Consider the following 15,890-nt stretch of genomic DNA (forward strand, 5'->3'; position numbering starts at 1 on the left):
GAAATTAGTCTTTAGGTGTAACAAAAAGTCAAGACTGACAAGGCAGCTATAAAAACTAATGGAATTGTAGGTCACAAGCAGATAAGAAGGCATCCAAAACAAACGTCCTAAGGATAGTGAAGTGTCTGGAAATCATGTAGCATACTAAGGGAACCAGAGGTATTTAGCCTGGAGAAGATGAAAGGGAAACATCTTGGCAGTCTGCAAATATTTGAGATATCCTGGTGTAAAAGAAGAGACATGTCACATGCCAGTGCTTCTCAAACTATCTGCCATAAAGGAATAATTTTCTTTCCAATCACAGCACAGCTATAAAACACAGTGACAGTATCATGGCAATGGAGAATTGCTATCAAAATGTCTAAATGGTTAGTCTCAGTTTCTCAGCTTAATTCATTGTGAACAGGTAAACAGTTCATGGACCCCCACTTGGAGTAGCTTTATTCCATCTGTATCAGAAAAAAGAAGTAAATCAAAGGGAACCATTACATGGGGCGTTAAACATCAGCTTGAATTCCTAGCAAATAGGTATGTCCAACAGTGGAATGGCTCAGAGCACTGAGCTCGAGAAGTTTTCAGAAGGATAATTTATGTCAGATAATCTATAAAATGGATTCCATTTTGCATTGGAAGGATGACCAGATTAAATCATTACAGACTCTCTACCCTATAAGCTTCTGTGAGGCCAATCAAAAACACACACACAAAACCCTTAAAGTAGCCAATAAAAAGTAATCAAAACATACTTTCAAAATCAGCTGTGATGTATTAGGTAGGACACACGAGAAATGGAAAAAGAGTAGAAAACTTGGGGAAAAAAAGAAAGAAAAAAAACCAAAAAACTTTGGGGCTTCCCTGGTGGCGCTGTGGTTCAAATCCGCCTGCCAATGCAGGGGACAAAGGTTCGATCCCGGGTCCAAGAAGATCCCATATGCCGCGGTGCAACTAAGCCCATGCTCCACAACTACTGAACCTGCACTCTAGAGCCCGCGTGCCACAACTATTGAGCCCATGTGCCACAACTACTGAAGTACACGTTCCTAGAGCCTGTGCTCCACAACAAGAGAAGCCATGGCAATGAGAAGACCGCGCACTGCAACTAAGAGTAGCCCCCACTCGCCGCAACTAGAAAAAGCCGCAGCCAAAAATAAAATAAATAAATTTTAAAAAAGAAACGGGGCTTCCCTGGTGGCGCAGTGGTTGAGAGTCCGCCTGCCGATGCAGGGGACACGGGTTCGTGCCCCCGTCCGGGAAGATCCCACATGCCGCGGATCGGCTGGGCCCGTGAGCCATGGCCGCTGAGCCTGCGCATCCGGAGCCTGTGCTCCGCAACGGGGGAGGCCACAACAGTGAGAGGCCCAAGTAAGTACCGCAAAAAAAAAAAAAAAAAAAGAGAAGTCACCACAATGAGAAGCCCGTGCACCGCAACAAAGAGTAGCCCCTGCTCGCCGCAATTAGAGAAAGCCCGTGCGCAGCAACGAAGACCCAACACAGCCATAAATTAATTAATTAATTAATTATTTTAAAAAACCAGCCCTTGCTATTCAAAAGCAAAAAAACGAGGATGCTTTTTTTTAAGAAACATTAAGGAGCACCGCTGCCATCTTAAATTCTCACCTCTTAGTGATCTTCAGCCACCAAGGATTTTTCCATATAGTCTCTGCACCTATCTTACCCCTGACCTAACTGAACTACCGGCATACACTATTGCAGTCTTTTCTGGTTGAGTCAATCACCTTCTAGTGGTAACTACTTAAACCAGTCAGTCCTCTCCAACTACAGGCTTATAGGAATAAGTGTTCTCCCCGCGACACGCACTTTAAATAGTTATAGAGTATCCAACCAAAGGCTACTGCTGTTGCCTCCTTTCTGTACCCCTTCAGCACTCCTCCAAATCCAACCCTCCATAAAGTTGACCTAATACCCACCAACTGCACCTACTTCTAGCTTGTTGATGCCTTCTAGGTACAGATGCTACACAGTAGTCTACAGTATCTTGTAACTGTCAAAGGTGGCCTAAATCAGGCACACACATTCCTTTAGAATTCTGAATGGATGTCCCCAGGAGAAAGACTCCCATAAATGCATAGTTGCACTTGAAGAATTTTTTCACAGCTACTTTGGTACACTATTTTCCAAATTTCTAATCTAAAGTATCACTGATAATGAATGACTTGTTTTCTTAAAAAGCGAGTATCAACAGTGACATCAATAAACTTAAAATACAAAACAATGAAAGCAAACTTGTTATAGAGAGGGAACAGCGAAACACACAGAAAAATAGCAGATAAGTTAAAGTGACAGAAAAAGAAAACTTATCCCTCAACATTACGGAGTTTTTTAAATCACAGGAAGAAAACAGATCCACAAAGTAAAAATCACCACATACTTGCCGGATTTCTTTCAAAATCAGAAACAAAAATCTATCGAAGACTCACATTTAAACATGAGTACTTAGATTGTTACACTGTGAAATTTTCCTGGAATGTTAAGAAATCACCTGCAATGAGCCCTTTTCCAAAAGTTCTTTCAGTGGCATGAAGACTTTAAAATTTTTTAAGTATGAGCTCCAAAATAAATTCTCATTTCTGAGAAACATTTGAAAATCACCTGTTTTGTCTCTCAGTATTCTGTAGCTCCCTGTGGTCCCTTTTCAGGTGTTTGGTCAAAGACGTAAAGTATTCTTTTAAAAGATTCTGGAAAGGTTGCTGTTTCTCTGGACTAATTATCTCACTAGGAGGAAAACTCAAATTAAACTTCTCTGCAGCACTCTTTACTTTCCTTGGTACAAGTCCAGCAATATCATCTCCACAATGTCGACAAAAACTAATCACCACAGAAACATGGGTATGGGATTCCCGATCAGCATTAATAATATTTTTTAGCTGTTCATAGATTACGGAAAGACCTTCCTTGTCAGTGAAAATCCCAACTATTGTCAATTCTGCAATGAAACGCAAATCAGTTCTTAACTTGGTAATGTTAGGTGTTTTCTCTTCTTTCCTTGCTTCAAAATGTTTTTTCCAAACCTGAAGAAGTGATGGGGCAAAGTCGGCGTAACGCTGGTGAAAGAGAGAGCATAAGTGCACAGCACAATTCACATCAGATATTTTTAGCTTTGCTTCCACAATAGAAGCTACAGCCTCTGCAATGTACTTGCTTAAATTTAGGCCATTAAAATCATGGGACAAGGAGTCTCTCTGTTGTTCCGTAATAGTTTTTAGTTTCTTGACAAAAGCGGTATTTTTCTTCAAACTTGAGTCTAGTCGGCTAAAGAAATTTTCCTCTGGTCGGTTGTCTGGAGCATTTTGGTTTCTGCTGCGAAGTTCCTTCCTTAACTGATGTCGTTCCCAAGCCTCCTGATGAAGCTGAAGGGATTCCTCTTTCTCTCTATATAAAAAAACAAACAAACACGTAAGTAAAATACCCTGTATATTTTGAAGCATCACTGATGAATCCTATAAGAGTGAAAGCCAATGAAAAGGTGATCAGAAAAGCAACAGAATCCAAGAGGAACAAAAGATGCAAGAGGCCCTTTCACTACTAAAGACATCTGATTAATGACTTAAGATAATGAGAACCCATTCTACTGATAACACCAAAAGTGGCAGAGCGGAGGATTCTGAATAACTAGATTAAAAATCATTCTGCCAACTGGCAAGCTAAATGGATAAAACACTTTTATTTGTCAACTCTAACTCAATAAAGCTGAAAAAAAAATAAATGGATAAAACACATGATGCTTAATATGAAAAAACAAAGTAATACGTTTGAGAAAGATAACCTAAAACAACTAAAAGCATTGGGAAAACAGAAGAACAAAAAATGTCCACAAAGAATATTTTAATTAAAGAATAAACATTATAAAAGAATGCATTAAAATGTTTTGAAATGTTACGTACCATTTCTCCATACTTCAACATTAAACAAACCTTTATTAATAAAAGTACTTGCTAGGTTTAGGTCTTAAAATTCAAGTGTAATTAAGAAAGTTTGTATAGGAACCAGGACTATAGGATAAAAGCACTTTAATAAAAGGTTAACAGACTCAGTGTATCCTGAAAAGAATAATTAAAAACAAATCTACCTATGTTTCCACTAAAAAGATGGGACATGTTTAAACTGTAGAAGCAGTAAAATAACTTGGGCAGGAGTGGGAGAGTGGAGACAATCTGACTTTGAGGTTTCTGAGATACCAAAATATGTAGCTTTAAAATATAAATTTCTAATAAAATAGATTTTCATCTTTCTGAGATAACCATCCCTGAGCTACCCTATAATTCTATGATTTTTCCACTAACAGCCACAATATGTTAACAGAGAGTTGCATCTACCACTGGGAACAGGGACATGTGAGTATCTCTTGGAAGCCTCCCAGCCACACAGAAACGCAAGATTAGCAGTGAGAGTACACGTTAAGAAAGCATAACTCATTACGTGTATGCACTCAAGAACTCCATTACCATCTTTATTAGAAACACTTTGATATATAATTAATATATATACATACATACACACACACACACACACACACTTAAGGTATTTATTTATATTTATAAACTTACAGGTGAAATAATGTGATGCTTTAAAATACTCTAAAGGAAAAAAATGTGAATTGTTGATGCTGCGTAGATGGGGAGGGGTGGTAGATCATTTCATTCTACTTTTTGCACCCTTGAATTTTTCCCAGTAAGAAGTTGGGGTTTTGGTTGCTGTTGTTTTTTTAAGCTCTTTGTATAGGAGGGGTGAGAGAACAAAACTTACAGTGAAATTAAATATCCTTGTGAATTGTTTTTTTAAAACTAAAATAGAAAATAAGCAAGAAACTCTCAAGAATCATGGTTCTGAATATTCCAAAACAGGTCACTACTACTGCTTTTCAGACCCAAGGCTCCAGTTCCTCATTAAAAACAGAGGTACAAAAGAGCTTTGGTAAGAAAGTAGGTAGCTGAGCTGTTCTAGAGATTCATGAAAATTCATGTTTGCAAACAGCTTTTTAAATTATATATATGAAGGGAGGAGCTCATGCACCATTCAACAACTGTCATTTCTGCTACATCCTGGTAGTCTTCCCATGAGGACTACCTCGTTTTTCACCAGTTCATTATATCACTTGCACAGATTTACATGGTTAAAAATAGATTTAGATAAAGATAAGAATGGGAGGCATTATGGAATTGTACTTAAGGACAAAAGTTTTAAAGTCAGCCCAGCATAGGTTCAAATCCCAGCTGTTCTACTACTTACTGTGACCTTAGGCAAGTCATTTAACCTCTTGAAGCTTCATTTTATTAATCCGTAAAACGAGGATCACAGAGCTTACTTCATTAGACTGCCTTGAAGACATGTACTGATACAATCGTAGTGCCTGGCATATAATAAGAACTCAACAAATAGCAGTCATTTAGAACTAAAAATTTTCGGGAATTCCCTGGCAACCCAGTGGTTAGGGCTTGGCACTGTCACTGCCAGGAGCCGGGCTGGATCCCTGGTCAGGGAACTAAGATCCTGCAAGCCGCATGGCACGGCCAAAAAGAAAAAAACAAACTAAAGATTTTCAACTTAGAAAGATGGCATAAGGTACCATGAAAAAAAGCTTTTTTAAAAAACAAAAACAGCCCAGATTGCCCCACACCTCAAAAAACACTTATTAAAGATCACTATTATTTAATTTAAAGAATGAAAGCACTGTAAGCATGCCGCTCGTCAGTAAAACTAACAGAACAAGTAAATTAAGATACTCCCAACTCTCAAGAAACTGCACCCTGGAAGTTTTATTTCAAATAATCACTGTTTTTCCAAAACATTCCAATCTTCCCATTCCTGCACATCAATAGTCAGAATAAACGTTCTTACTTCAACTGGGCAGCCTCTTCTTCCTGCTGACGTTTTGCCTGCTCTTCTTGCTTCTTTCTCTCTTCTTCATGTTTCTTTTTTTCTTCTTCCTCTTTTTTCTTTAATTCTTCCTCTGCCTTCACCTTTTCTTCTTCTTTTTTCTTGCGTTCCTTGTCTTCTTTTTTTCTCTTATCTTCTTCCAGTTTCTTCTTCTTATCTTCAGGGACCTTAATAACCTCCTTCTTGGCGGTAAGCTTGATCTCCTCTTTTGGTTTCTCCCTGCTGCTCACTGGCCGCCTTTCACTGCAGTCTTTTTCCTTGCTGTTTAGTAAAGATTCTTTTTCTTCCATACTTGCTGGCTTTTTACGCTCAGCTGGCATTATGTTACCCAGGACAATCTGTAAGAGTAAAAGAATGTCAGCATTGTAGACGCAGTGACGTTTTTTAGTGACGTGACACTATTTTGTTAAGCAGAACATATTAATGCAACTTGGCAATTGTGAGAGATTAAATAAAATGCATGCAAAACGAATACTATTTCAGTGATAAAATTCCATATTCTATGATTATTAGTTATGCCTATGTCTAAGTATTTTTTTTTCTTTTTACTTTTTATTAAGGAAATAAACACAAACAGAAGTGGAGAGCACAACATAAGGAACTCCATGTAACCATTCCCTAGATTCAACCACTGTCAACTTCAAAACAACATATTTAATAATAAATACTTCAGTATGTAACTGAGAACATTCTGAATCAGTTTTACACCCCCCATTTCACAGCCATTAAGAAATGCTGGTGACACTACTTCATACAATATTCAATACAAGTATCTAAGTGGGAGCATAAATGAGCTCTTGCCTCCTATGAAGACTCATAAATTTCACCTCATTGCTCTAACCTTATCGAACTTTCAAATACAAAAACTGTTAACTATCCCAAACTGGACTAGACCTTTCATCTCTTTATTAGTATTAGTCAAAATTAGTTTATAAATAAACATAATAATGATTATAAAAAAACTGTATATTCTCTTCTACATCGGCCAATACAAGGGCCACCAGCCCAGGGTTTCTCAGCCTCAGGACATCTTGGGCAAGACAATTCTCTGGATGGGAGGAGGGAGACGCTGTTCTGTGCACTGCACAAAGTTTAAACGCAGCATCCCTGCCTTCTATCCAGTAGATGCCAGTAGTATCTCCCCAGTTTTAAAAACCAAAAATTACTCTGGACATCACCAAATGTCCCCTGGGAGGAAAATCACCACCAGTTGAAAACCACTGCACTAGCCACATGTGGCTACTTACATTGTAAATTAATTAAAATTAAACAGAATTTGAAATTCAGTTCTCCAGTCACTATCCATATATCAAGTGCTCAACTCTACATGTGGCTAGTGGGTACGGACAGTGCAGATACAGAACATTTTCATCATCACAGAAGATTCTTTTGGAGAGCACTGGTCTATAGTACAGGTTCCATACAGTTAACTGTAAATAAACTCTGGAACAAAAAATGTATTCCCCAGCAAAATTCATGATTTTCTTTTCTAAAAATACATCTCTACTTAGAACTTAATGTCCTCATATAATTTCTTTTATGGACAGTACTTCATGTTTTAATTCCTAAATCATCTGAAAGTTGTACCCAAGATAATCAAAATACTTTCCATTTAAGAAGTATAGAATGACTTTACCTAGTTTTTTTTTTTACAAGCTAAAGACAAACACAGTACTCTTTAAGTATTTTCAAATATAGGTTTTAAATTACATCAATAAAAACTAGGTTAGCAAAGAAAACATTTGCAATAATATTTTATAGACACAAAGCATTTATTTCAGCCCTCTAATAAAATATTACCACAGAAAGACAATCTAAGCCGACAGAAGCACTTTCAGTAATTTTTGGAGGCACATGCCATAGTCTGTACCTTCTCTCAGCCACCTCTTCCTTTCCCTTTTTCTGTTTTTACTCTTATTCTCCTCCACTTCCATGTTCTATGCATTTTTTTGGACAATGACACCCAAAGGCTTTAGTTAACACCATTGGTAGAACTTGAACAAAAAAAGGCTGTTAATCCTGTTCAAACAATCATTAAAATATATAAGAGCATAACTACATATTTATGTGGTAAGATACTGTTAGTATTTATATTATCTGGGAAGTGTAGTTATCAATTTCTCATGCAGCTTCAATTAAATAACCACCTTTGCCGCAAAGCAAGCAAACTTTCAAAAGATTGAATACTAATAGCTACTACTCACTGGTACCAGAGTAAACATCTTACATACATTATCTCATTTGATACTAAAATCTTTATGAGGTGGGTATTACTTTCCCTATTTTATAAATGAGTAAATGGAGACCTGACCAGGTAACCTGACCAAGGCCGCCACAGCTAGTGACAGAACTGGAATCTGAACTCATACTCTTAACTCAAGTTATGAAGAACCTTTAGAATATGAAACTGTCAGCTGGAAAACTTGACAACAGATACTGACTACAACAAATCAGAATTACGTATCTCAGAGTAGAAAGAGTCCCTGATAATGGCTATGCATTTTTCACATGATGTTTCAACTTCTGGCATATTCTCTGCTAAAATATATGGGGACAGGTATTTCCTAGGTAACAAGATAATCTTACTTAGGAATATTTGTAATTCTATGCAAAAAATAATAATAATGATTATACAGAATTTGTATTTTGTTGTGAAGCAGCAACAAGCAACATTTCAGCTGATACGAGGAAGTGTAGTTCTCAGGATATAAAAAAGAATGGCATCAAATTTTATAATTAATATCTCATCTATGAAGATGAAATTAGATATTAAGTTCTGTTAAAACATTAAGAAATTCACTCGGAATCTGACAAATTTATAAAGGATCATCATTTATTAGCACAAGAGTCTCCCAGACTTTTGTGACTCTCCACAGTACTCAATTATTCAATAGATTTTTAAGTGCCTTCTACATCAAACTGTAGTAGTCATTCATGAATAAAATTCTGCTCTAAAGCATGGCAAAACAGATTCTCAGTAAGACCCTTAAGTCTTGGGAGTGGTATCTCCTTTGAATCATTTCATCCCTGTATCACAAACATATACCCAAAGTACACTTGGAACTAAATTTCAGTGAACAAAAAATACGATGGAAACCTAAAGGTTCATGTAAAGGCAGTAATGCAATATGTGAAAGTAATATGAGCTTTAAAGTCAGTCAGACTTTTAAGTTTGCGTCCCAACTCTGCAAACTGCTAGCTATGGCAACTGGGCAATGTAACTTCTCTGAGTCTACTCATCAATAAAATGGAACTATTGCTACCTCTCTGGAATTACAAACTTCTTAAATTTCTAAACCAGTAGCAGCATGAGGGAGGCATTCAACAAATGTTTATTCTCTTTCACAGAGAACACTGAAAAGTTCATCCTAAAATGAGAGATTTTTCAAGTTAGGAGTACTAGATTTTACCTCCTCCAATTCTCAATCTTTACGTTGAGTGACCTGCCTTAGATTACACAACTAGTTTAGTGGCTGGGTTGAAACTCTGTGTCCAGTGCTCTTTTCCACTATATGCCCTGACTCTAAGATTTAGAAAGACAAATAAAAGATACGAACAACATGATTCAGATCAGTATGCATTTGTACCACATCAAGTTTCAAAAACTGAACTGTGTTAAATTATATTTAATGAAACGCTCGAATTTCTTTAAATTATTTTAATAAACTCATGCTTTAATAAACACCTATTTTACCTAAAATGTTTCACAAATTTTTCAAATAAAAACTAAAACTTTTAAATAGATTCTATCTCAAAATAAGGTAAAAATTAGTGACCTTTTAATTGGATATGATTAGCTCTTACAAGCTATTTTACTGAGTATAATTACATTCACACAGTCCTTAAAAGGAAGCCATGCTTTAAAACCACCTTCCTAGCTCCCAAAATAGTGTCTTGGCCTTTGGGCTGTATATTTTGCTTGGTTTTCTAAATATACTCTGAACTTCCAGAAGAAAGTAAAAACTACTTTACTGGCAAAACAGGTATTAGCAATGGCGTGTACGGGGAGAGTGCAGAGAAAGGGGGGTGTTTCCCTTTCAAAGATATTCCTTCGCAAACTACCATATGGACGATGTATGAAATCACAAAGAGACTGCTCTGAAAATACTCCAGAGTAAAAGAATGCTGTTTTTTCTTTTCATTCTCGGTTATTCATTCAAAATGTTCTAAGGGCAGAACCGCACAGGGGCATTACCTCCCAGTCTTCGACTTTAAAGAACGTCCTCAGTATAAAGGACTCTTTCAAAGCTTTTACAAATTTCACCAGAGTTCAAAAACGATTTTCTCGAGGAGTTGTACAGTCCTCATGAACAACGCAACAACTCTGCTAAAGGAGCAAAGCGAGTAATAGTTTTCCTCAGGTCTGAGGCATCACTGCGTACAAGCCCCAAGGGAGCAACAGAACTGACGGTTCGGTCCAGAGTGTCCCCTCAAGCCTGAAAGCTGGCTCTGCTTGGCCAACCTGGAGACCAAATACCCTACGATCGTCCGGTTACTTCAACAGGGCCAACAAGAGAAGACCAGGAGGCCCGGCATGAAGGCAAAGTGAGGAATCACCAGCCCACGGGACTAAAAAACAAAGTACACCCACTAATGCCTGCCCCAATACACCCAAACCCCTTCCCCTACACCCTCGTCTCCCACAACCCCCTGCTCTTGCTCCACACGCCTCTGCCCGACACGCTTCCCCACCACAGCTCCCCTTCCCACGCGGGTCCACGGTCACCTTAGCGCACCATCCCTGCCCCAACCCGAACTTCGCACCCCACACTCCCTCACCGACGGAGCCGACACGCTCCGGCCGGTCTCCCCGCTCCACATCCTCCCACACACGCACCCTCCCCACTTCCTCGCCCTCGCTTCCCTCCCGGCTCCCCGAGCGCTTTCCCCAACCTCCCCTCGCTCTCCTCCACACCCCCAAACGGCTGCAGCCCGTCACGGCGGGCTCCCCGCCTCCGGCCCCGAGGCCCGGCCCGGGCATGTGGGGCAGGCACCCCCTCAACCGCACCTCCTGCCTGCCCCGGGCCAGGGGCTTCCGCGTTGATGGGAGCCTCCGGAGGAGAGGGGTGTGAGGACGACGCCGGACCCGCGGTCCGGCTCCTGCTCGCCACCCCCGGAGCGCTGGGGTGCGGAGGCGCCTCTTGGGTCCCCCAGGGAGTACGAGTCCAGGCCGGTGCCCCCCAGCCCCGCTTCCTCCCGATCGTTGGAGCGGAGGGGAAGGAGGTTCCCCGGGACTCACCTCGAGCCTGTTGTCAACATTAGCCCCGGGTTTCCCAGCACCAACTCCAGCGCTCGGGCTCTCCCCTCCCCTCCCCCAACCTAGCTCGCAGCCGAGGGCCCGCCTTCCCTCAGCTCCCCCTCCTCCCTCCGCCCGCCGGCCCTCCCGCCCGCCACTCACCAGCGCGGCCGGGCTGCGAGTGGGGGCGGGGCGGAGGGAGGTGGAAAGGAAGCAGCTTTCCGTGCGATTGCCAGATCGAAAACAGCCCGGTGCTTCCTTCCGCCGGCATCCCCACGCGCTTAGCTTAGCTCCGGGGTGGAGGATCGCGAGTAAATACTCAGAAAGGTGCCACACACATAGCGACTGCTTCAAATTGCCCTCTCAATGACAGGAGCGAATTTTTCAGACAGGCAGTCCTCAGGGCAGCCACAACCAGCACCTCTGGCCAGGACCTCAAGGGAGGGGAGGAATGTTCCGAGGACCGGAGGCAGGAAGTGGATTGGTCGCCAGGAAAGGGAAAGCGCCTGAATTGGAGGTGCGCAAGCGCAGGCACTGAGGTTGGGGGGGTGGGGAAGGGGAGGAAAGCGAGAAGGGGGCGGGGCGGAGCTAACAGGAGGTGAGGAAGGGTGGTGGCACAGTAAGCGAGTTACGGAGCGCCATTAAGGACAAATTTAGCCACGTGATTCTCATGGGAGTTTCCTGGAGCTAACGTAAGGAAGAGGTCTAAGAAGGGAAAGTTTGATTGGACTAATTCCTGGGGTGAAGTTAAAGATTTAGGAAGTTGAAAACTGGAGAGACTAAAGAATATGGCTGGTGAGGAAGGTACAAAGTGGTAAGGAACGGGTCTAGATTTAAGAAAGTCCCGTGGGGGAATTTCCAGAAGCAGTTTTAGGTGTTCGACCTAAAAGTACCCCAGAGTGAAGAAGAACCAGAGCTTTTTTCATACAGATCTTAGAAAGTACCCTGTTCTAGCAAACAACTTCTTAAAATTACAGTGGAATGACCTCCTGGAATTATTGAATGAGATCACCAGCTTAAAAAATTGGCCAGTGTTGCCATTTCTTCTGAAATGTGAGACCAAGTCAACTTTAAAAAATGGCTCAGCTTATCTAAACAACTTATTATCTAAACAACGTATTTTCTTTTAAATTGATGAACTCGTGCATCTGGCCTCCGATTTTTATCAAAACGGTGCTAGGGTTTGCCAACAGAATCTGACTGGGTGTTAAGTACAGGCCGGCTTTGACTGGTCAGGAGCCAAAGGAACAAAGGTGCAGAACTGGTCTTGATTCTTGCTTGATGTGCGGCGCCCCGCCCACAAAATAAGCTACTAGCAACCTCAAATCCTTGACGCAGGTCTAGGTTCACGTGTGTTCAGCTTTTGCCCTTTGCCTCTATTTACTGTTTTTTACTTACCATTTATTCTTTTTTTTTTAATTGTTGAGGTATAATTGATTTACAATGTTATATAAGATTCGGGTGTACAACATAGTGATTCAAAATTTTTAAAGATTGTATTCTATTAATAATTATTACAAAATGTTGGCCGTATTCCCTGTACTGTACAATATATCCTTGTAACTTATTTATTGTACATAGAATTTATACCTCTTAATCCTTTACCCCTACCTTGCCCCTCCCCCTGGCCCCCCTTGCCCTACTGGTAACCACTAGTTTGTTCTCTGTATCTGTGAGTCTGTTTCTCTTTTGTTGTATTCACTAGTTTGTTTTCTTTTTTAGATTCCACATACAAGTGATAACCTACAGTATTTGTCCTTCTCTGTCTGACTTATTTCACTAAGCATAAAGCCTTCCAAGTCCATTGTGTTTTTGCAAATGGCAAAATTTCGTTCTTTTTTTATGGCTGAGTAGTATTCCATTGTATGTATATACCACATCTTTCTCCATTCATCTGTTGGTGGCAACCAATTAGGTTGCTTCCACTTACCATTTATTCTTAGCACACAAGTTGTGCTTCCAAACTGACTGTTGATGCGTCCTGTACTTAGAAAAAAAAAACTACCAACAGGCCCATCATTTAAAGGGTAGTGAAAGAGAAAGACAACTACTGCTATTTTGTACCATTGATAAACAACTATGAGAGAAGTATCCGAAAACACCATACTAGCAATAGCCACCAAGTCCTCATCAAAATTTTCTTTTTCTCATTTTGTCTGATTACCTTAAAAAGATTCACCTATGCTGCTGATAAATAAATTCTTCTTCTCAATCCTTTGCCTTTCATTAGGTGTTAAAAAGAAATCAGGGGCTTCCCTGGTGGCGCAGTGGTTGGGAGTCCGCCTGCCAATGCAGGAGACGCGGGTTCGTGCCCCGGTCCGGGAAGATCCCACATGCCGCGGAGTGGCTGGGCCCGTGAACCATGGCCTCTGAGCCTGCGCGTCCGGAGCCTGTGCTCTGCAACGGGAAAGGCCACAACAGTGAGAGGCCCGCGTACCGCAAAAAGAAAAAAAAAAAAAAAGAAATCAGGTGTTAAAAAGAAATCATGTGAATACAGGGATCAAAAAAGGAGAGCATTTTATCAAGCATTTGCTATTTTACATTTGTTATTTTAATAATCACAATAATCCTGTAGGTAAGTGTAGAAACTGAGTCACAGAAATATTAAGTAATTTATTCAAGATCACAAAGCTAGTAAATATATTATCTACTATCATACTGAACACTAACGCCACTAGAGAAAGCCCACATGCAGCAGTGAAGACCCAACGCAGCCAAAAGTAAATAAAATAAATAAATTTATTTTAAAAAATAAACCGAAGTGTATTTAAGCAAGTGTAAGTATAAAGTATATGGAACATGATACTAGTTAGCAAACCATATTGAAATTTCTCATGAAACTGTAAGGTTGAAAATCAGTTTACTAACACTGGCTTCTATTTCACCAAAATAAAAGTGAAGCAATGTGAGGTTACTCTTTTTTTCTTTTAGCTTTTGATAAACATGGTCAGTCAAAAAAGCAAATTAGATCTTATAAAGGGCTTAAAATACTGCATAGCAAATAGTGAAAGTCAAATAAATGAAGTTATAATCAAATGCACAAGATAGACAGTAAACAAAAAAAATAGAATAAATGCTACAAAGGAAATAACAGGGAAAGGACTTCCCTGTTGGTCCAATGGGTAAGACTCCGTGTTCCCAGTGCAGGGGGCCTCGGTTCAATCCCTGGTCAGGGAACTAGATCATGCATGCAGGCCGCAACTAAGAAGCCCATATGCCACAACTAAAAATCCCATGTGCTTCAACTAAGACCTGGCATGGCAAAAATAAATAAATAATAAATCAATAAATATTAAAAAAAATAATAGAAATATAATGGTGAGGAACTGGAGAGAGAGAATAAGGTGGCTTCTGTTACAGTGGTCAGGAAAGGCTTCTTTAATGATGCAAAGTTCAGGCTAAAACATGAAGAATTAGATGATCTGAGTTATCCAAATACAGATATCAATGGGCAGTTGGAGCTCAGAGAAGTGTACTGGCACAGAGATGATAATTTGAGCACCATCAACATAGCTAATATTTAAAGTCATAAGAAAGGGGGAATCCCCTGGTGGTCCAGTGGTTAGGACTCCATGCCTTCACTGCAGGGGGCACAGGTTTCATCCTTGGTCAGGGAACTAAGATCCGGCATGCCATGCGGTGTGGCCAGTAAATAAATAAAGTCATAAGAAAGAACGAGATCAAAGAAAATGTAATAAGAGCAGAAGGTCCAGGACAAAGCCCTGAAAAACTTCCAAATATAGAGGTTAGGTCCCTAAAAAGGTGACTGGGTGAGGAGAGAGGAAAGCTGGAGGGTATAGTGTTGTAAAAGCCAAAAAAAGAGATGCTCCAGGAAAGGAAAAGTGGTTAACTGTCTCAAGTGTTACTGAGAGAACAGGTAACATCAAGACAGAAAAGAGCTCACTGGATTGACACCATGGGGCTCAATATTGACTTTGTCGGAGGCAGTTCAGTGAAGTAGGGGGGACGGATTGGAATAGTTCAAGACTAAGCTGGAGATGGAAAAAGTGAAGACAGGTATTTGAGACATTTTATTGTGAAGAGCGATAGAAAACTATAACTGGGAGAATGTGAAGTCAGGGAGGATTTTGTTTTTGTATCTTTTATATTGTTTTTGTATTTTTTAACGAAAGGTATAGGGAATGTATACTAATGGGAATGATCCAACAGGGAGGGAAATATTGGGGATGCAAGAGAGAGAAAAAAAAGATAACAAAGGAGCGAAATCTTTGTGATGGAAAGGAATGGTATCCAAAGTACAAGTGGAGGGACTTCCCTGGTGGTCCAGTGGTTAAGATTCCGCACTTCCACTTCCAGGTTTGATCCCAGGTCGGGGAACTAAGGTGTCACGTGGTGAGGCCAGAAATTGTTTTAAAAATAAAGTACAAGTGGAAAGAGTGCCTTTGATAGAAGTAGGGGCATTTCTGCATGATACTAAGAGAAGACAAAGACGATGGATACATGTACAGATAGGCTTGTAGGTTTAGGGGGTGGTCCATGAAGGACTTCCTTGACCATCCCATTTTCTCAATGAAATTTGAGGCAGGCTCATCAGCTAAGAGTAGGTTGAGGGAGACATTGTGGGAGGTTTAAAAAGAGGAGAAAATAGTGTTTCAGACCCAAGTTCGTGTGCCTGACACACAGTGAGACCAAACAGAAACGTCAAGTTTGGAGCAGAGAAAGTTTTATCACAAGGGCTGAGCAAGGAGAACAGGATGCTCCTGCTAAAAAAGTTCAAACTCCCCAATGGTGTTTGGCA

At 40.4% G+C, this 15,890-nt stretch overlaps 1 protein-coding gene across 3 annotated transcripts in view; it reads right to left on the reverse strand.

Annotated features, from left to right (window-relative positions):
- UPF2 (UPF2 regulator of nonsense mediated mRNA decay) overlaps positions 1-11,258 on the reverse strand; it is a 211,880-nt gene extending 200,622 nt beyond the window's left edge. For all 3 annotated transcript variants that reach the window (XM_067701233.1, XM_067701243.1, XM_067701251.1), the window contains exons 1-3: positions 11,135-11,258; positions 5,857-6,233; positions 2,611-3,390 (exon numbers count right to left, since the gene is read on the reverse strand). In XM_067701233.1, the coding sequence (XP_067557334.1) occupies positions 2,611-3,390; positions 5,857-6,215 (1,139 nt within the window). In that variant the 5' untranslated portion in view covers positions 6,216-6,233; positions 11,135-11,258. The remainder of the gene's footprint in view (positions 1-2,610; positions 3,391-5,856; positions 6,234-11,134) is intronic.
- Between the last annotated feature and the right edge of the window lie 4,632 nt (positions 11,259-15,890).

The sequence above is a fragment of the Pseudorca crassidens genome, chromosome 1 (assembly GCF_039906515.1).
Source record: "Pseudorca crassidens isolate mPseCra1 chromosome 1, mPseCra1.hap1, whole genome shotgun sequence".
Taxonomy (NCBI): Eukaryota; Metazoa; Chordata; class Mammalia; order Artiodactyla; family Delphinidae; genus Pseudorca; species Pseudorca crassidens.